The sequence below is a fragment of the Bacillus rossius genome, assembly GCF_032445375.1.
Source record: "Bacillus rossius redtenbacheri isolate Brsri chromosome 9 unlocalized genomic scaffold, Brsri_v3 Brsri_v3_scf9_1, whole genome shotgun sequence".
NCBI classification, from domain to species: Eukaryota; Metazoa; Arthropoda; class Insecta; order Phasmatodea; family Bacillidae; genus Bacillus; species Bacillus rossius.
In genome coordinates this window covers 6,271,573-6,293,875 of record NW_026962012.1, presented here as the reverse complement: position 1 = coordinate 6,293,875, position 22,303 = coordinate 6,271,573, and the positions used below count along the sequence as shown (strand labels likewise).

At 44.9% G+C, this 22,303-nt stretch overlaps 1 protein-coding gene across 3 annotated transcripts in view; it reads right to left on the bottom strand.

The window, feature by feature from the left end:
* Nucleotides 1-22,303, bottom strand: part of LOC134542613 (rho GTPase-activating protein 20-like) — a 927,095-nt gene that overhangs the window by 458,565 nt on the left and 446,227 nt on the right. Inside the window, exon 1 of one of the 3 annotated variants that reach the window (XM_063386996.1) lies at nucleotides 15,229-15,573. The exons of the other annotated variants lie outside the window; for them this stretch is intronic. Coding sequence (XP_063243066.1) covers nucleotides 15,229-15,492 — 264 coding nt within the window. The 5' untranslated portion in view covers nucleotides 15,493-15,573. Of the gene's footprint in view, nucleotides 1-15,228; nucleotides 15,574-22,303 lie in introns of those variants that run through there. 3 annotated transcript variants of the gene reach the window in all.

Here is a 22,303-nt window from a genome sequence, read left to right as displayed (position 1 = left end):
CGTGGAGGACTAGCTGCCACAGCAGCCAGGGCGAGTGAACTCTCCTGACTTCTGTCCTACACGTGGAGGACTAACTGCCACAGCAGCCAGGGCGAGTGAACTCTCCTGACTGCTGTCCTACACGTGGAGGACTAGCTGCCACAGCAGCAAGAGCGAGTGAACTCTCATGACTGCTGTCCTACACGTGGAGGACTAGCTGCCACAGCAGCCAGGGCGAGTGACTCTACACGTGGAGGACTAGCTGCCACAGCAGCCAGGGCGAGTGTACTCTCCTGACTCCTGTCCTACACGTGGAGGACTAGCTGCCACAGCAGCCAGGGCGAGTGAACTCTCCTGACTATTGTCCTACACGTGGAGGACTAGCTGCCACAGCCGCCAGGGCGAGTGAACTCTCCTGACTACTGTCCTACACGTGGAGGATAGCTGCCTCAGCAGCCAGGGGGAGTGAACTCTCCCGACTGCTGTACTACACGTGGAGGACTAGCTGCCACAGCAGCCAGGGCGAGTGACTACACGTGGAGGACTAGCTGCCACAGCAGCCAGGGCGAGTGAACTCTCCTGACTAATATCCTACACGTGGAGGACTAGCTGCCACAGCAGCCAGGGGGAGTGAACTCTCCCGACTGCCGTACTACACGTGGAGGACTAGCTGCCACAGCAGCCAGGGCGAGTGACTCTACACGTGGAGGAATAGCTGCCACAGCAGCCAGGGCGAGTGAACTCTCCTGACTGCTGTCCTACACGTGGAGGACTAGCTGCCACAGCAGCCAGGGCGAGTGAACTCTCCTGACTGCTGTCCTACACGTGGAGGACTAGCTGCCACAGCAGCAAGAGCGAGTGAACTCTCCTGACTGCTGTCCTACACGTGGAGGACTAGCTGCCACAGCAGCCAGGGCGAGTGAACTCTCCTGACTACTGTCCTACTCGTGGAGGACTAGCTGCCACAGCAGTCAGGGCGAGTGAACTCACCTGACTACTGTCCTACACGTGGAGGACTAGCTGCCACAGCCGCCAGGGCGAGTGAACTCTCCTGACTACTGATCTTCACGTGGAGGATAGCTGCCACAGCAGCCAGGGGGAGTGAACTCTCCCGACTGCTGTACTACACGTGGAGGACTAGCTGCCACAGCAGCCAGGGCGAGTGACTACACGTGGAGGACTAGCTGCCACAGCAGCCAGGGCGAGTGAACTCTCCTGACTAATGTCCTACACGTGGAGGACTAGCTGCCACAGCAGCCAGGGGAGTGAACTCTCCCGACTGCCGTACTACACGTGGAGGACTAGCTGCCACAGCAGCCAGGGCGAGTGACTCTACACGTGAAGCACTAGCTGCCACAGCAGAAAGGGCGAGTGAACTCTCCTGACTGCTGTCCTACACGTGGAGGACTAGCTGCCACAGCAGCAAGAGCGAGTGAACTCTCCTGACTGCTGTCCTACACGTGGAGGACTAGCTGCCACAGCAGCCAGGGCGAGTGACTCTACACGTGGAGGACTAGCTGCCACAGCAGCCAGGGCGAGTGAACTCTCCTGACTGCTGTCCTACACGTGGAGGACTAGCTGCCACAGCAGCCAGGGCGAGTGAACTCACCTGACTGCTGTCCTACACGTGGAGGACTAGCTGCCACAGCAGCAAGAGCGAGTGAACTCTCCTGACTGCTGTCCTACACGTGGAGGACTAGCTGCCACAGCAGCCAGGGCGAGTGACTCTACACGTGGAGGACTAGCTGCCACAGCAGTCAGGGCGAGTGTACTCTCCTGACTCCTGTCCTACACGTGGAGGACTAGCTGCCACAGCAGCCAGGGCGAGTGAACTCTCCTGACTATTGTCCTACAGGTGGAGGACTAGCTGCCACAGCCGCCAGGGCGAGTAAACTCTCCTGACTACTGTCCTACACGTGGAGGTTAGCTGCCTCAGCAGCCAGGGTGGGTGAACTCTCCCGACTGCTGTACTACACGTGGAGGACTAGCTGCCACAGCAGCCAGGGCGAGTGACTCTACACGTGGAGGACTAGCTGCCACAGCAGCCAGGGCGAGTGAACTCTCCTGACTACTGTCCTACACGTGGAGGACTAGCTGCCACAGCAGCCAGGGCGAGTGAACTCACCTGACTACTGTCCTACACGTGGACGACTAATTGCCACAGCAGCCAGGGCGTGTGAACTCTCCAGACTACTGTCCTACACGTGGACGACTAGCTGCCACAGCAGCCAGGGCGAGTGAACTCTCCTGACTACATTCCTACACGTGGAGGACTAGCTGCCACAGCAGCCAGGGCAAGTGAACTCTTCTGACTGCTGTCCTACACGTGGAGGACTAGCTGCCACAGCAGCCAGGGCGAGTGAACTCTCCTGACTGCTGTCCTACACGTGGAGGACTAGCTGCCACAGCAGCCAGGGGGAGTGAACTCTCCTGACTACTGTCCTACACGTGGAGGACTAGCTGCCACAGCAGCCAGGGCGAGTGAACACTCCTGACTGCTGTCCTACACGTGGAGGACTAGCTGCCACAGCAGCCAGGGCGAGTGAACTCTCCTGACTACTGTCCTACACGTGGAGGACTAGCTGACATGCAGCCAGGGCAAGTGAACTCTTCTGACTGCTGTCCTACACGTGGTGTACTAGCTGCCACAGCAGCCAGGGCGAGTGAACTCTCCTGACTACTGTCCTACACGTGGAGGACTAGCTGACATGCAGCCAGGGCAAGTGAACTATTCTGACTGCTGTCCTACACGTGGTGTACTAGCTGCCACAGCAGCCAGGGCGAGTGAACTCTCCTGACTGCTGTCCTACACGTGGAGGACTAGCTGCCACAGCAGCCAGGGAGAGTGAACTCTCCTGACTACTGTCCTACACGTGGAGGACTAGCTGCCACAGCAGCCAGGGCGAGTGAACTCTTCTGACTGCTGTCCTACACGTGGAGGACTAGCTGACATGCAGCCAGGGCAAGTGAACTCTTCTGACTGCTGTCTTACACGTGGAGTACTAGCTGCCACATCAGCCAGGGCGAGTGAACTCTCCTGACTACTGTCCTACACGTGGAGGACTAGCTGCCACAGCAGCCTGTGCGAGTGAACTCTCCTGACTGCTGTCCTACACGTGGTGTACTAGCTGCCACAGCAGCCAGGGCGAGTGAACTCTCCTGACTACTGTCCTACACGTGGAGGACTAGCTGACATGCAGCCAGGGCAAGTGAACACTTCTGACTGCTGTCCTACACGTGGTGTACTAGCTGCCACAGCAGCCAGGGGGAGTGAACTCTTCTGACTGCTGTCCTACACGTGGAGGACTAGCTGCCACAGCAGCCAGGGCGAGTGAACTCTCCTGACTACTGTCCTACACGTGGAGAACTAGCTGACATGCAGCCAGGGCAAGTGAACTCTTCTGACTGCTGTCCTACACGTGGTGTACTAGCTGCCACAGCAGCCAGGGCGAGTGAACTCTCCTGACTACTGTCCTACACGTGGAGGACTAGCTGCCACAGTAGCCAGGGCGAGTGAACTCTCCTGACTGCTGTCCTACACGTGGAGGACAAGCTGCCACAGCAGCCAGGGCGAGTGAACTCTCCTGACTACTGTCCTACACGTGGAGGACTAGCTGCCACAGCAGCCAGGGCGAGTGAACTCTCCTGACTACTGTCCTACACATGGAGGACTAGCTGCCACAGCAGCCAGGGCGAGTGAACTCTTCTGACTGCCGTCCTACACGTGGTGTACTAGCTGCCACAGCAGCCAGGGCGAGTGAACTCTCCTGACTACTGTCCTACACGTGGAGGACTAGCTGCCACAGCAGCCAGGGCGAGTGAACTCTCCTGACTGCTGTCCTACACGTAGAGGACTAGCTGCCACAGCAGCCAGGGCGAGTGAACTCTCCTGACTGCTGTCCTACACGTGGAGGACTAGCTGCCACAGCAGCCAGGGCGAGTGAACTCTCCTGACTGCTGTCCTACACGTGGAGGACTAGCTGCCACAGCCGCCAGGGGGAGTGAACTCTCCTGACTACTGTCCTACACGTGGAGGACTAGCTGCCACAGCAGCCAGGGCGAGTGAACTCTCCTGACTACTGTCCTACACGTGGAGGAGCTGCCACAGCAGCCAGGGCGAGTGAACTCTTCTGACTGCCATCCTACACGTGGTGTACTAGCTGCCACAGCAGCCAGGGCGAGTGAACTCTCCTGACTGCTGTCCTACACGTGGAGGACTAGCTGCCACAGCAGCCAGGGCGAGTGAACTCTCCTGACTACTGTCCTACACGTGGAGGACTAGCTGCCACAGCAGCCAGGGCGAGTGAACTCTCCTGACTGCTGTCATACACGTGGAGGACTAGCTGCCACAGCAGCCAGGGCGAGTGAACTCTCCTGACTGCTGTCCTACACGTGGAGGACTAGCTGCCACAGCAGCCAGGGCGAGTGAACGCTCCTGACTACTCTCCTACACGTGGAGGACTAGCTGACATGCAGCCAGGGCAAGTGATCTCTTCTGCATGCTGTCCTACACGTGGTGTACTAGCTGCCACAGCAGCCAGGGCGAGTGAACTCTCCTGACTACTGTCCTACACGTGGAGGACTAGCTGCCACAGCAGCCAGGGCGAGTTAACTCTCCTGACTACTGTCCTACACGTGGAGGACTAGCTGCCACAGCAGCCAGGGCGTGTGAACTCTCCTGACTGCAGTCCTACACGTGGAGGACTAGCTGCCACAGCAGCCAGGGCGAGTGAACTCTCCTGACTGCTGTCCTACACGTGGAGGACTAGCTGCCACAGCAGCAAGAGCGAGTGAACTCTCCTGACTGCTGTCCTACACGTGGAGGACTAGCTGCCACAGCAGCCAGGGCGTGTGTACTCTCCTGACTGCAGTCCTACACGTGGAGGACTAGCTGCCACAGCAGCCAGGGCGTGTGAACTCTCCTGACTGCAGTCCTACACGTGGAGGACTAGCTGCCACAGCAGCCAGGGCGAGTGAACTCTCCTGACTACTGTCATACACGTGGAGGACTAGCTGCCACAGATGCCAGGGCGAGTTAACTCTTCTGACTGCAGTCCTACACGTGGAGGACTAGCTGCCACAGCGGCCAGGGCGAGTAAACTCTCCTGACTGCTGTCCTACACGTGGAGGACTAGCTGCCACAGCAGCAAGAGCGAGTGAACTCTCCTGACTGCTGTCCTACACGTGGAGGACTAGCTGCCACAGCAGCCAGGGCGAGTGACTCTACACGTGGAGGACTAGCTGCCACAGCGGCCAGGGCGAGTAAACTCTCCTGACTGCTGTCCTACACGTGGAGGACTAGCTGCCACAGCAGCAAGAGCGAGTGAACTCTCCTGACTGCTGTCCTACACGTGGAGGACTAGCTGCCACAGCAGCCAGGGCGAGTGACTCTACACGTGGAGGACTAGCTGCCACAGCAGCCAGGGCGAGGGAACTCACCTGACTACTGTCCTACACGTGGAGGACTAGCTGCCACAGCAGCCAGGGCGAGATAACTCTTCTGACTGCTGTCCTACACGTGGTGTACTAGCTGACATGCAGCCAGGGCAAGTGAACTCTTCTGACTGCTGTCCTACACGTGGTGTACTAGCTGCCACAGCAGCCAGGGCGAGTGAACTCTCCTGACTACTGTACTACACGTGGAGGACTAGCTGCCTCAGCAGCCAGGGCGAGTGACTCTACACGTGGAGGACTAGCTGCCACAGCAGCCAGGGCGAGTGAACTCTTGACTACTGTCCTACACGTGGAGGACTAGCTGCCACAGCAGCCAGGGCGAGTGAATTTACCTGACTACTGTCCTACACGTGGAGGACTAGCTGCCACAGCCGCCAGGGCGAGTGAACTCTCCTGACTACTCATCTACACGTGGAGGATAGCTGCCACAGCAGCCAGGGGGAGTGAACTCTCCCGACTGCTGTACTACACGTGGAGGACTAGCTGCCACAGCAGCCAGGGCGAGTGAACTCTCTTGACTAATGTCCTACACGTGGAGGACTAGCTGCCACAGCAGCCAGGGGGAGTGAACTCTCCCGACTGCTGTACTACACGTGGAGGACTAGCTGCCACAGCAGCCAGGGCGAGTGACTCTACACGTGGAGCACTAGCTGCCACAGCATAAAGGGCGAGTGATTTCTCCTGACTGCTGTCCTACACGTGGAGGACTAGCTGCCACAGCAGCAAGAGCGAGTGACTCTACACGTGGAGGACTAGCTGCCACATCAGCCAGGGCGAGTGAACTCTCCTGACTGCTGTCCTACACGTGGAGAACTAGCTGCCACAGCAGAAAGTGCGAGTGAACTCTCCTGACTGCTGTCCTACACGTGGAGGACTAGCTGCCACAGCAGCCAGGGCGAGTGACTCTACACGTGGAGGACTAGCTGCCACAGCATCCAGGGCGAGTGAACTCTCCTGACTGCTGTCCCACACGTGGAGAACTAGCTGCCACAGCAGAAAGGGCGAGTGAACTCTCCTGACTGCTGTCCTACACGTGGAGGACTAGCTGCCACAGCAGCCAGGGCGAGTGAACTCTCCTGACTGCTGTCCTACACGTGGAGGACTAGCTGTCACAGCAGCCAGTGCGAGTGAACTCTCCTGACTATTGTCCTACACGTGGAGGACTAGCTGCCACAGCCGCCAGGGGGAGTGAACTCTCCTGACTGCTGTCCTACACGTGGAGGACTAGCTGCCACAGCAGCCAGGGCGAGTGAACTCTCCTGACTGCTGTCCTACACGTGGAGGACTAGCTGTCACAGCAGCCAGGGGGAGTGAACTCTCCTGACTGCAGTCCTACACGTGGAGGACTAGCTGCCACAGCAGCAAGAGCGAGTGAACTCTCCTGACTGCAGTCCTACACGTGGAGGACTAGCTGCCACAGCAGCCAGGGGGAGTGAACTCTCCTAACTACTGTCCTACACGTGGAGGACTAGCTGCCACAGCAGCCAGGGCGAGTGAACTCTCCTGACTGCAGTCCTACACGTGGAGGACTAGCTGCCACAGCAGCAAGAGCGAGTGAACTCTCCTGACTGCAGTCCTACACGTGGAGGACTAGCTGCCACAGCAGCCAGGGGGAGTGAACTCTCCTAACTACTGTCCTACACGTGGAGGACTAGCTGCCACAGCAGCCAGGGCGAGTGAACTCTCCTGACTGCAGTCCTACACGTGGAGGACTAGCTGCCACAGCAGCAAGAGCGAGTGAACTCTCCTGACTGCTGTCCTACACGTGGAGGACTAGCTGCCACAGCAGCCAGGGGGAGTGAACTCTCCTAACTACTGTCCTACACGTGGAGGACTAGCTGCCATAGCCGCCAGGGGGAGTGAACTCTCCTGACTGCTGTCCTACACGTGGAGGACTAGCTGCCACAGCAGCCAGGGCGAGTGAACTCTCCTGACTGCTGTCCTACACGTGGAGGACTAGCTGCCACAGCAGCCAGGGCGAGTGAACTCTCCTGACTGCAGTCCTACACGTGGAGGACTAGCTGCCACAGCAGCCAGGGGGAGTGAACTCTCCTAACTACTGTCCTACACGTGGAGGACTAGCTGCCACAGCAGCCAGGGCGAGTGAACTCTCCTGACTACTGGCCTACACGTGGAGGATTAGCTGTCTACACACAGAGTTACAACATGGGTTCTTCAGTACAGAATTGGCTTCCAGGATACAATATGCAATCGTGTTCGTCGACGTGCTTTAGGAGAATGATTGAAAATACCTTGCAAAAACCTTGTTGCTAGAGGCACAGGAATAATTAGACTTAATACTTAGACTTTCCATGTCCCTGTTCGACATGAATTCATTTTCGTGGTGCAATTCTACAAATCTATTAGTGTCTGATTCTGACCACCGCGTCGTCTTGAGTATAAACTGTGCACCACGTGACCATGAACTAGCTTCCCTCCACTGGACTGCAAGGTTCACACAGTTGACATGCGGAGATGGTTAAGTCGCGTACTGGAAAATTTAATGGTGGAGGAAATGAGAGATCGCCAGCTACTGTCCACATGCGCCATCTCACTCGATCGACTCTTCCCGCTTCAAGCTTTAGGACTTTCCCAACTGTCCACACGACTACGGTAGTGCGACTTCTCTTTACTTTCCCCAGATGCTATCACGTTTACCCTACCCGTGTAGTAGCTCCTATACAAGCAGTTGAAATTTAAGTAACTGTTTTACCATTGTGTTATTTTCTGGCCATTACTTAAAAACACACATTTAATAAATGTTATCTAATAAGTATGCTAACTTGCGCGACATTTTACAGTTCGAAATTGGTAAGGGAATTAGCGACCCAGCAACAATTGCGAGAGAGCTATTTGAATAAAATTACAGATAATATCTCTGATGACAAGAAAATGAAATAACCAACATGATTTTAGAGACCCAGCCAGCTTAAGGGGATTTTTAATACCCGTCATCTTACATGACTTGACGTCACGTTCTGTACTTACTTGAACATGGTTCGACCACATTTTCTGTTGCACCATTGTGTTGTGAGCGCTGAACGAAGACCATAGGGAACTATGATGTGACCCGACTCCCGGATCGGTTCATGGTAATGATCTCGGATCCACACTGCGCGAGCAGACATAGCCGGCATTTAGGGGCCTACACGGACTTTATGCTCTTTCATTTAATCAGAAGTAAATATTACAATATTATTTCATAATTAAAGATCATATTTAACAAGTCAAAACAATAATCAAATAATTTTCTCTAGGCAATAATCCTAATATAGTTGATTAAATTTAAAATTTATTTAAGTATAACCACCTTTTGTGGCGATATTTTTTTCGTCATCAAGGACATTTTTTTTTTCACAGTGTGATCGAACGATTGTAAAATGTTAATGGCAAATAGTAATTTTGACACGAAATCCACAGTGGTCAGAAAGATAAATGTATGAGAGGTTTTAAAAGTGCAAAGTCATCATTGAACTGCTTCCTTGGTTAAGAGTTATTTCGAAGTTAGATCCTAGGTCCGATGTAGCCCGCTGTGTAACATAGCCTACTAAAAATAACTGCGAGAAATAATTAAACGTATTTATTTCAGTCTTTTATGTATTTCATGTGTACCGTCAAAATTCATATTGCTTGGTTTCTTTCTCAAGCAAGCAATAACAGCCCAACAATATATGGAAACAAAGTAAAACAAATTTCTGAAAATTGAAGCCATGATATACCAGGCTACCTCACTAATAAACTACCTCTAAAAATAACACTTAAAGAATGTAGACATAGTAATATTTTAAAAAACAGACTATTGCATAACACGTTCATACAAGATATAATGTTTCATTTTTTTTTAAAGCAACTATATTATATCTTAGGATGCTGCATCATAGCTTTGGATCTATTTGTGAACTCTAACATACGTACCTACATATACGTTTACAAATTTAATATATATTAAAAGCAATTAAAAATACGTTTATCCTGGGATTATCCTTCATAGAAACAATACGGTTTCAATGTAAAAATCTTATTTCTTAATGGAACTGAAATAATCATGTAATATTACAGATATTTGTAAAGTGTACATTTACATAAACGGAACAGCACTGCTACAAAATATGTTCACAGTAATATTGGTTTCGGATTGCCCAGGAATTTATGTATGCTTTGTGTTCACCCAGTACCTACATGCGTTAAAGTTATTTGTAAACTGTTCCCTGAATAGCTTTCCAGTTTTAACGGCGCACATAAAATAAGCATAATAAAATCAAATAGTGTCCATTGGTTGAATATTTAACCTATTTTTTTCTGTGGCTAAACACTTTATGCTTGTATATAACATCAATCAAAATTTACAATTATACGTCAGTTTTAGTAAGCGTGACAAGAAATATTAAGTACTGTTTCCAATAACGTATTTCATAGACACAAAAATAACCACATCAATGTGATGTACAATATCCTTCTTTTAGTATTACAATCTTCTTGGCAACTGGTTTACAAAGGAATCTTTTGTAAAAAAAAAAAAGTCTAATTGTTTTTGTGTTCAAACATAAACTTTTTTTTATGTTTGGTAGAAATGTTTTGGCAGGCATAGCAGCACATCATTCGGCACATGACCTAGGCATCAAAACGTATCATCAGCCATTAAAATTCCATGACCGTGAAATGAAACCACAATAAAATACAGTTACTTTCTCAGAACGTATTATCATGTCCGACAACTTAGGCATGTGCGAGCATATCTTACGTCGACGCCGGAACTGATTCAGCCGTGTTCAGCACGCTACGAAAAGCCAAAAAGATCAGCTTAAAGGAGTAGTTATCTCTGAGAGCATACATGGCGACCTCTGCAAGTACACATGTATACGCCCAGTAAGTAAGCAACTTCGTGCAATATTTAACTAGTCAAGGTCTTGTATACTCAAGAGGTCTACGTACCTTGCTGCCAAATATGTGAGCTATAGTAAAAACTGTTTAACGTTTTTTAAAAAGTGACTAATTGATAAGCTATGCCTGTATCTACCCTCGTATTTTCACAAGTAAAGTTGTTGGCTCTGATACGCATTATATGTTACGCATTACTTCTTGCAGCGTTGTTTCAAAATTAAGTTATGGTCAGGTTAAGACCCAACTACAATCAAAATAAACTTTTCACAAGCACAACACAGTATTATACATAACCATTGAACTCCTCGTAACTAAATCTGAATAGCTACAATCGTACATTGCGATAATCATTTAAACAGCCTCTGTATTAGAATTCATTGGAGTTTGCTCTAGGTTATAACTCCTGCTTAACAATATGTTATTGCTAGAACCGTGCAAATTTTTCGGGCAATCAGAAGCTCTGAACGTCCTGCTATTTCGTAATTTTAGACATTTATTTGATAAATGATAAATTACTTGTGTTGACTAGAACATGCTGAAAATTATTTTAATTTGTTTATTATATTCGCACGATGCCGCTGGCCTATAAACCTCATAATCCAATTATCAAAGAAGAAAAAATTAATTTCTGCAATTAATTTTGAATTACCGTGCTATTATTGATTTTATTCTATTGATACAAAGTTTTTTCATAATTAGACACTACCAAGTACAGATGTATTAATTTTTTCAAGGCTAAAAAAACTAAAATAAACAAAGGAATGGGGTTAAGTTTATGTCCGATGTAGCTGTGCTAGTTTTGTTTTGTGTAAGTGCTTATCGGTATAACTATCAATGTGTCAATACTATGTTGATTTGTTCCAGGCCTTTAGGAACAACCAGTAGCTGACAACATTGATTCTAACCTATTCAAAAATTAGTGAATTGATTTCTCACTCATACCAGTGAACGATCAACGAATACATAAACTTGTAAGTAAACACACGGCCTATCTTAAGGTTGTCTCAACTGACAACCCATAATAAGTCGTTTAACGTTTTAATGGCTTCTTGACTGAAAGAAAACTTTAAGCAAGAATTTAGAAAAAATTCAGATGAACGGGAATGCACTGCTTTTCATTGGTTCGTATCATAGGCGCTTGCTAAGCGTTCACTAATATCACCAATCTTAAAATGTTGTGATCGAATTTAAATTGGCTGGGAAACCGGTGATTCCCATGTGAAGAAAAGAGTTCACATAAAAATTATAAGTAAAAAAAGTAACCAAACGATTAAAAAAAGGAGTTCCCGACATAAATTACTTACAGGTACTGCGTTACACAAAACATATCCTCCTTAACATAATATTACCATAATTTCGGGTTGGATATGAAATTTATCACAACGATAAACATCAAAGTTACGTGTGTTTTTATTAGAATTTTAGTAGAACTGCCATATATTCAGTGCCTGTATAATGGACAAAAATACCATTTATAGTAAATTGGTTACTCAAAAGTTTACAAACTACGAAATTACGTTTGTCGAGGCAATCATCTGACGTGTTCATTTCATAAATAATAACCAGAGAGCGCCCAAACGGGAACGCAGTTCGAGATTGCAATAGGAATGACAGAGACAGATATATGAGGGGGTTTGGGGGGGAGGAAGTTATGAAAAATTTTTTCCCTTCAAAATATCAGTGACGACAGTATGTTAGTGTGTGAGAAGCCACGTCGCCTGCAGATACTAATAGTGTCAGTGAGTTAGTGTCAATAGTAATGTTAGTTTATTTGAATACACGTGTTCAAATTTTATACTTTTATGTGTAACTTCTTAGCTCTCGGTGTATGTGGCATTTGGTGGAAGTAATTTTGTGAAAGCGACAGAAGTCAAAGAACGGAAATGTGTAACAACAACGGCGCTGCCATCTGTGGCGGATGCCGCGATCCAAAGTTCACAAAGACAAAGGGAAACTTTATAGTATTAACTTTTTTATGGATTTTATCAACAAGCACATTATTTTAATGAAATTCCTTCCCGAAAATCAAGTCCAAAGCCAGGAGCTATTGCACTGTAACTTTTAGTTTGAAAAATACCTTAAAGATAGCGCCACGTTCGTAATGCTGTACAGAACAAAGAAAATGTTGAATGCGTCATGTTCTTTGCAAAAACTTTTTCCTGCTTAGTAAATTATACGTATTTTCAAAGTTGCTATTATATTTTCTCATGACTATTCAAGTTTACAAAATGTTTTCCAGTATAGTTTCACAACCACAACGTTTACTTTGGCACACCAATACGCTTAGTACATCCCTGATATTCGCGATACATGCACGGGTGCATGCTGCCACACGTGGGTCCACCATCTTGACGTCTTCGGCTCGTGGCTATAGCAGTTTCTGTGTGTATTTCCGTTGTGTAATGCGCGTCTATTTCATTGCATTTTTTGTGCAAACTAAAATTTCACCCTCAACGCACCTAAAGAAGTATAACCTCAAAAACGCAGGCAATGATAATTCCGGTATAGGTGGAAATGTCACATGTAAAGCGTTGAGGCGTTTACATGCGACGCGTTCGGTATTCCTGTTGTTCGAATAGACCTGAGAAATCAATAGTACCATCTTGTCAAACAGAATTATAGTTAGGTTTTAAAAGGGAGGAAAATATTTACCGTTTTCCCTTAAAATGAATACTTTTCGACATTTATCACGCTCAGTGTTATTTTGAGAATACTATGTTAACGTTGGTGTCCAAGTTTACTTATTATAATTTAAACTGCGACATAGATAACACGTACCTAAATTTGCACGTAACTGAGGTGAGATGTTTACACATCACTGGAGAGTACTAAAAGACTAGCTCACCTTTTATTTAAATTTAATCTTTTAATGTCACTGTTGCAAATGTGTGTATGTATGTTTCTGCTAATTAAAAGAGGAGGCATAGGACCGCTTTGAATCACGTTGAAACTAACGTTAAAACTTTCCTACACATTTTTAATTTAAAAACAAATTACAGGAATTGTGGGTGAACGTACTATAAAAAACAATTCAAAGCAATGGAAAGGACTGGATCTAGAACGAATGGGCTGGCAGATGAGACACTGCCTGCCACAGGAGCGGGAGAACGGTTTCATGACGCGCTCGTGTTTGCTCGTATACCGGTTCGGGATGTCCTAGTTGACGCATCGGCGTCTGGGCCGACTCCCTGCTGGCTCCTGAATGGCTGACAGCCGGGTCGACAGCTCCTCAGCCTCGAAGTGATTACGCCAGTCGCAGACTGCGTAAGGGGACTGTTACAAGGTGGCCGCGCTGTTACTTCTTCCTGTGAGGTTAACTCCAAGAAAAGGTTTTCAAACATCTTCGTCACACTTTGGAAGAACTGAAGATGAAAATGCGGGAGGAAATCACCGCTCTATCCCTACGTGCGGAAAAGGGGTCGAAGAGTTCCGAAATCACCTCCAACAGTGTATAACTGCCGATTGCCAACATTTTCCTGGTGTGATATTCAAAACTTGATAAAAAAAAAATGGGGATGTACTTATACTGATTCCAATAAAATAAACTTCATTTCTGTATGTTGCTCTGTTTTTGTAATAGCCTTTCATAACCGGTACACACTTTTTTCTCCACTCTGTAGAATGGGCCTAAAAGCGCGGGGCGCATAAGGGCGACACCGTCTAGCGCATTACACGCCTCTTCGCCTCTATAGGACTTTAAGCAGTAAACCTATGATTTTATGCTGGCGCATTAAACATCTTCCCTACACTATTTGTAGAAATTGTAGAATACTATGTTTAGAATTTTTCATACCTATAAACGTCCGTGAAAACGGCCTTTTTTGCCATTTTCACTATCCTATAAGTACGCTTTATAGAGGAAACCATGAAAAAATAAAACCCTTTGTATGGACAAGTGCAATGACGCTTACATGCTATTCGTAATTAGACACTTTTAATAAATCTTAGGCGTTTGTAAATGGCGCGCAACACCTGGAGACCTTCATCATAAGCAAGTGAAGAGAGTGAACAGCAAAAGATGGCAAATACAAGCTTCCACAGGGTAAGCTAAGAAAAAAAACTTTACATGCTAATTAACTGGAGCAATAATTTTCCTTAGCCTCACTTCATAGCTGTACAAGATGGTTTAAGTGTTACAAACTCATGTCACTATGTTGAACGCATACATTATTGTTCCAAAGTTATTACAGGGACCAATTTCATTGCGACAAAGATCTTTAAAACTTAAAATATGGGTATTCATTAACATTGCTTTACGACAAACAACTACGGCTAATCGTTTCCGCTTTCTGATATGACAGGAATTATATCATTTATCGCAAAAGATTGATTAAATCGGTAAGATGAATCTTGTCAGTTCAGATGTATAAGTATTTATCACTCAGGTTTTCAACAACTCACTAACAGCTGTTGAATAAAAGATTAAAAAACGCATCAGTGTCTTAAACTACAGAGTACCTAAGGTTATTGTTTCTCACATAAAGACGTTGGGTTGGTACAATAATTGTTATAACAGGAGTTAAAGGAGGTGGGAGGGAGAAAGAGAAAGAGAGAGAAGGGGCGGAATCTACTAATGTATGTAATGTAATCTACTCAATATTTAGACAAGTTTATCATAAACACCTCATACATAGTGCAGTCCAACGCCAATATATGTTTATTTACGTGGAATTTATTTGCTGTTTATTATTACTAAACGTTAAAAACAACTTCTTCTGTAAGTAACGGCTGACAAAATTCAAACATTTCAAACTTCGACAGCAGTAAATGAGAGGAAAAAATCTGTCTGAATGATTAGAATTGCTGTGTTTTGTGCTTTAACGTTTTCTTTCGGTCAGGAAGGCGTTAAATGATGGAAGTCCTTGTCCAAAACGTGCTAAAACGGTTAAAACGGGTGTGTGAAAGTAGACGCACCTCCTTGAGTCCGTCCAGGCGGCCCAGGGACTTGGAGCCTCGCAGGGGCACCGGGTCGCCGATGTGCGGCCTCTTGCCCGCGCGCCGCTTGTCCAGCGGGCGCCTGGGGCGCGACGTCTTCTTGCCGCGGTCGCCGTCGTCCGCCTCCGGGTCGGACTGCACCTCGCGGCGGCGGCGCGACGCCCTGGGCGAGGCGGCGGGGCTGGTGACGGGCGAGCCCAGCGGGCTGAGCGACTGCAGCGTCTTCACCAGGCTGCCGAACATGGCGGCACGCGCGCACCTCTCACATGGCCAGCACACGACACACGGCTCACACGCGCGCCGCCAGCGGTCCGGCCTGCGCGGTAACCCCGACAGTCTGGTCGCCCGCGCGCTGTGCGGCGCTGCTCGGCGGCGGCTCGGGAGGGGGGGAACAAAGGAGGGGGAGCCCTCGGCCGCGCTCGGGCGTCTCCGCCGCCGCTCGGCGCCGCCCGGCCCGCAGGTAAGTTATCCCAGCTATGTCCGTCGCGCACGGCGCACGGAACAGAGAACAGGAAGAGGGGAGGGAGGCTGTTCATAATTTTCTTTTTGGGGCCCAGGTGGTCCGGACGACTCGGCAGGGACCTTGAAAATGTTTGGAGGTGAATATTTTTTTTTTACTCTACCCGCCCCTCCGGTTCTTTACGCACTTAATTGTTTTAACGACTTATTTCTTTTGACAAAAGCTATTTTACCTCGCAGAGTTTTCGGTTATAAGATGTACGCATGTGTACGCCACTCAAAATGAGTCATCAGCTATTGTTATCATGCATTTGGCTTCCACATCTCACAGCAAACATAAGCGTGTTAGGATGATTAAAACACATTATGAACCAATTCAAGGCCAACCAAAGTCTGTGTCAGATTGATTATTCTTAAGTTTGAATTAAATAGCGTGATTTGGATTAACTAACCGAAACCAAAAGATTTTAATAAAGTTAACACTTTTTAACATTAATAAAGTACATAAGTACATTCTTACTAAAGGTTTTGGTTATTTATATGTATGTAAAAACCAATTTTAACAGAGTGGGACTATAATCAAGTAAACATTTTTAACGGTTAATTATTTACTTCCTTTGAAAGCAGTTACCATATTGGAAAATATCAGATTTTTAACATATTTTGGTAGTTTGTCACTTTATATAGTTAAAATTTTGCCACTGTCACCTCCTAAGAAATTAAAAATAAACTTAATCTTCAGGTGTAGCAGTATCGTCACTTCAGCTTCAATGAGCGGAAATGCTACAGGTGGCGATAAAACGACAATAGATTGTTACGTCACTGTGTCTGTAAAGCACATATCAGTCGGCTGGGTGAAGGCTGGTTAACATAAATCAATGGTGGCATTCAGCTTACACTCTTCAGTCTAATTCCACTGATATGAATAAATATATCCACAGTTTCATTTTTACACATAGTAAAAAAATTGTTTCTTTTACACACATGGAAATTATTTGGAAACTTTGATTACAAATTAGAATATATATCAATACCTTCTTTAGATAAACCATTTTTCCGATATATTCCATACGAATGTGTTGTACAATTTATACTGTTATATTTGTATATTTACAAGAAGTTATTTTGGCCACTCTATTAGATTTATGATTTTTTATCACGTAGGTCTAGCTTGTTTCTTCCAACTTACAATTTATGCTTATTGACTCAACTGCACAGATAAAAAAGTTTTCATAAAATCAGATTTGATATCTGTAGCACTGTGATTTCTTCGTCAGTGCAGAGTAGTTAGCATTCCTCCAAATTAATTTTAAAACAGTATTATAATATGCGATTCATTCAACAGCAGACTGAATAGTCGCCCGCATAAAGCCCTTGAGTGGCATGTTCCTATGACTATGCCGCAAATACTAATCCCACATTTTGATTACTTCCACGACAGCAGATATCGACTTACAAGCATGAACTAAACATTTCGGTCATGAAAGTATAGTGTTCCAACCAGATGCAACGAAAAACCAGCTGTATTTGGCCAATAGAGATATTACAAAATATTTTGTGTTGACAACAAATTAATAATAAAGTTTCTAAGAAGTGTCTTATAACTGACAATAACATTTTTGCTGTCACAAAAAAAAAGTTTTGTTTTTGGGTCAATTTGGGTCAATTTGGTTGGGTCAATGCCAGCACTTTTATTTTTATTTTTGTTATAACAGCTGCTTTTTCAGACTTGGTAAACAATGAACACGTGATCAAAAAGCACATGCCGGTGAAACTATAATTCCAGAACGAGAAACTGTAAGGTGGATGCCCTTCTACAGTTTTACTGGCACTTACCAAAAGAAAGTGCATCGCGCCCAACAATAAATTTAGTTGATTTACTGCGGGTGAGGAAAAGTTTTTTTTTCTCTGCAGAAATATTTGTTTTTAATGACTACAGCCTCGTTTTATGAGTCGGCGATTTCCCGACTTCTATGACGAACCAATAAACAAACTGTGGAGCTGCAGGGGACGTGGACATTCCAACATGCCCAGCCAATCAGACACGACAACACTTGTTTCCAGAGCGCATTGCAGCCAATCAGTGCACGAGTGCTCTAAAATCTAGAGGAATGTATTTTGGCTTTTGCGTGCCATTTTATTTTTACACGTACAAATGTTGATTTTTTCCCCCTTTTTTTCTTCATTACTTTATTTCAGGGCCATTTATTAAAATTTTAACATTTGTTGTTTTGCCACAAATATTCATTTAGTGTAATATAGGCGCAAAGAAGCGTGCAAATCTGCGCAATGATAGTACACTATGTGAATATATGTTGGAAATAAATGTGTCAGAATATATATATATATATATATATATATATATATATATATATACACATGGCACTTGAGACTGAGAATTAAGTTCCGGGATAGGTATACCCTACGTCTCTACCAATCACGTAATCCAGACATCACACTATTTTGAAGTATAGCTTATCTTGAAATATTTTAACTTAAATTAAACTGTTCTTGCGTATTCCTACATTTCTCACAAAATTTACTGTCAACTTTAAAACTTAAGTATAAAATATATATATTTTTTTCAATCACCAAAGACCTGGGGTGTCCGGACTATCATCAGCTGCCATCTTCTCGTCGTGTTGCAGCTCGTAAAAGCCTGGCTCATCTTTATGCATAGCCCCGGACGGAAGAAAAGGGATGTTTTTGTGTGGCAGCATATCTGCGCTCCCACCCCAGCGTCTGCCTTTCAACATAAATTGGGTTTCCTCTCTCGCCCCTTGTTCTCCTTGCACATTTCCCACCCTTGTTTCATCAGATTATACCCTCGCGTGTTCCTTCTATTTTTTTTTGTGGCACCTGATTCTCCAATCTTGCCAACTTCGGCGGCCGGCACGGACGAAGGAAACCACACAGGCAGGTAGAAGAGAAGAAGCTCTCAAAGATCGACAATGATTCTGATTGCACTTCCAAATGTATAAGACCTTGTTATTCAAGCAGCCATTAAAAGAGGTAAAATATTACGAACGTACTAACATTATATATCTGTATCAGTGAAATCGCACTAAATAAATTTTCACTTATTTCTTGTCTCCGTATTTATTGTCATAAATTGCATTATTAAAAAAATTGTGTTAAAGGAAACAATGTAACACTGAAACCAGCTTACGTGCAATTACTACATGTTTACATATTTTATCTAAATGCGTTACTTCTGGCTCTATAAATGGTATGTATAAGTAGTATATAAATGAATTTCCTGAAACAGGCTTCTAGACTGTAGATTGTGATTGTCGGCCGCCATATTGTATTCTGACACCACGTTAGCCATTTTTAATGTCAAATTAAATCAAAATTCCTACAAATTTCCCTATTTCGAGGAAAAAAATCCCTCTTGGAGGGAAAATTTCCAATTTCATTCCCCAAAAATGCCCGAGGCTTGAAATTTCACCATTGAGGATTTCATTTCACACAGACAAACCTTCATAAAGAATCTGAAGAGAAGCTTTGACCTTGACATTGAATTTGACGGGTAATTATCCTTAAAAATGGAAATGTTTACGAATTTTAAGTCATTTTTGAGGAATTTTGAGGAAATTTTACACTAAAAATTGCCGTCGAAGTCAATGTCAAGATCAAAGCTTCCATTCGGAGACTTAGTGGATGCTTACCCATGGGGAATTTAAGCCTCAATGGGGACATTTGAAGCCTCTGGAATTTTTGGGGAATAAAATGGAAAATTTCCCCTCAAAACGGGAATTTTTTCCACGAAATAGGGAAGTTTCTAAGAATTTTGAGGAATTTTTAAGGATTTTTATGGAAATTTGACACTAAAAATGGCCACCCTTGCGTCTGAAATCAAGATGGTGGCCGAAAATCACAATAAAACAGCCTATACGCCTGGTTTAGGAAATATATTTATGTACTATTTGTATATATAACTTATATAAAATGAAATCAGTAAAACCTACTTGGATTATCGTTGTTTATTCAAAATATTTTTCTCAAATCAACCACATTGATTAAGAAAAGTTTTTCATTACTCATTAAAATTTACTTTGATGTTACCAATACCGAAAAATAAAAACTTGTCAAATTAAAGCATTATTGAATAGAAACTTTCGTTATTAGAAGGATGAAGGTTATTTCCAATGCATTAGAAAGTTTGGATCTCTGGACGTCATATTAGATTGCTTGAAATCAACATGACTAACGTAACACTTAGTTTATTTTTTTATTTTTCAAAGGAAACCACATATGTAAATGGTTTATTACTTTCCAAACTGTAATACTGACGTGACAAAACAGAAACAGAATCTTTTACTAAAATTTAATTCAAAATGTATTAAAATCGATTTGCTTGAGTCTGTTATTCATACAGTTTTATTTAAGTGAATGAAGTTCGTTGATTGACTTCGATTTCGCAGCGAATTAATCTATTTAAAGCACAGACAACTGAATTTCACCGATTAAACAGCCAGCAAAAGCTCGTTTACATAAATTGTTTCCTAAATTATTTTTTTTTAAATCCGTGTTTGAGTTTAGAGTGAATGCTTATATTATCCGAAAATATTTCCAACTAGGTATTTTTCTTCCTTTACCAGATTCATATTTACAAGTCGAATCAAAAGATAAACAAATATTAATAATACTTAAAGAGATTCATATTTTTGTCCTTCTGTCTGTAAGATATTCATCGAGGTGAAACAACTATATTTTCGTTGCGAAGTAATCCCTTCAGCCTTAAAATTCACTGTCTAGAAACCTCTGCATTTGATAGATTTTGTCTCCTACATAACTATTTTCTTCTAATTTCTAAATTCTGAAAAGTCATGCCAGTTGTATCCATTATCAACCGTTACTTTAAAAGCAACACATGATGTATGTTTACGAACACAGACAACATGCAGTTGTTTAGGTAAACGGATAACAAAACAACAGTGGTACCTAAAATGATATGAAGACCATTGATACTTCTTTTGAGAATTGTCTCAGACTATAACAAAAGGAAGATTACACTAAAAGATTCTAAACACAAATGAATAAATGATTTAAAATTTAACGTATAAAATACAAAGCGTTAGTAAAAGCCTTTAATGCTTAACTAATGAGAAAATATTATTCATCATTTGACTTAAAGTCGTATCGAAAAGGCTTCTTTTTTCTTTAAGTGAAACTTCTTTAGAACCGGTAGAGTGAGTCGAGGTAATGAGTCATCAGGGCGTAACAAATGAAAAAAATGAGTGGGGTGCTCGTCGGGGATAAAAGGGCTGTGAAGGAGGGAACAACGAATAAAGCAGAGAGACAACTCTACCGCTCTTTGCAGAGTGCTCGTCGCCACGTTTACTACAACTGTGACAATCCAATGTTTACTTTAATGTTGAGTTTTATCGTTCGATAGAATGATGGAATATATTGTTTTATTACTGAAGTGGATTATTTAAGAGTGAAGTTTCACTACTAACACGCGTGGCGTTGCTGTCCCCGAAATACCGCACAGTTAAAAATCTCCATTCTGTCCTAACAGAAAAGAAATAATGGTCATTAACAAGAAATTTGACTTCTTTGACGGACATCGCTAACGCGGAAAGTAATCATTTTGTCTACACAATACGTAAAGTCACAGTTAAATCATTGAAACTTAGCTTCACTGCTTAGACCCCTCAGTAAACTTCAGATGACACGCTTGCAACCAGGTATCTGGCGGTCCCTCGCCAAACCCCGACACTTGTGCGTGTGCTTCCCAGACACCCAGAGTGCAGATGCTAGCCGGTGTGGTGATGGCTGCTCCAGAGGTGCACGAGGGAAGGGGGGAGGGAACCAAAGCTAACCTGTTGGCGCCCCAGCCACCAGGGCGTGACAGAAGCCACCCCTCCTTCTCTTACATCTCTCTGGGAGATGAACCCACTGGATAAAATAGCATTGTGTAACCAACTATGAAAAAAATATTCTTCCCGGGTGGCGGGAAGAGAGGGAAGGAAGAATGCTAGTCTTCTAAAAAAAAAAGTGGAAACAGGAGACAGCTTGTCAGAAGTGACAGTTGTCTCCGACTGCTTTCGCATACCTTCCGTGGAGTCTAGTTTCCCCCATCGGCCCAATCTGGCTACTGTCGCCTGCAGACGGGCTCTGAGCTCGGAGAACAGACGGGATGTCAGCCCGGCTGTAGCTTCTCTGTGGCCTACCCTGGCACACACACGGTGTGCCGGGGCATGTGTCATTTTGCCTAAAGGCGTTTTGCCTAATTTTAGGCAAAACGCCGTTAGGCAAATCGCCGTTAGGCAAAACACCGTTAGGCAAATCACCGTTAGGAAAAACGCCGTTAGGCAAACCACTGATAGGCAAAACGCCGTTAGGTTAGGTTAGCTTAGGTTAGATTAGGTTAGGTTAGGTTAGCTTAGGTTAGGTTAGCTTAGGTTAGATTAGGTAAGGTTAGCTTTGGTAAGGTTATGTTATGTTAGGTTAGGTTAGGCAAAATGCCGTTAGGCAAATCGCCATTAGCAAAATGCCATTAGGCAATTCGCCGTTAGGCCAAACGAGGTTTTGTCATCATAGTAACATTTTAGGCAAAACGCCGTTAGGCAAATCGCCGTTAGGC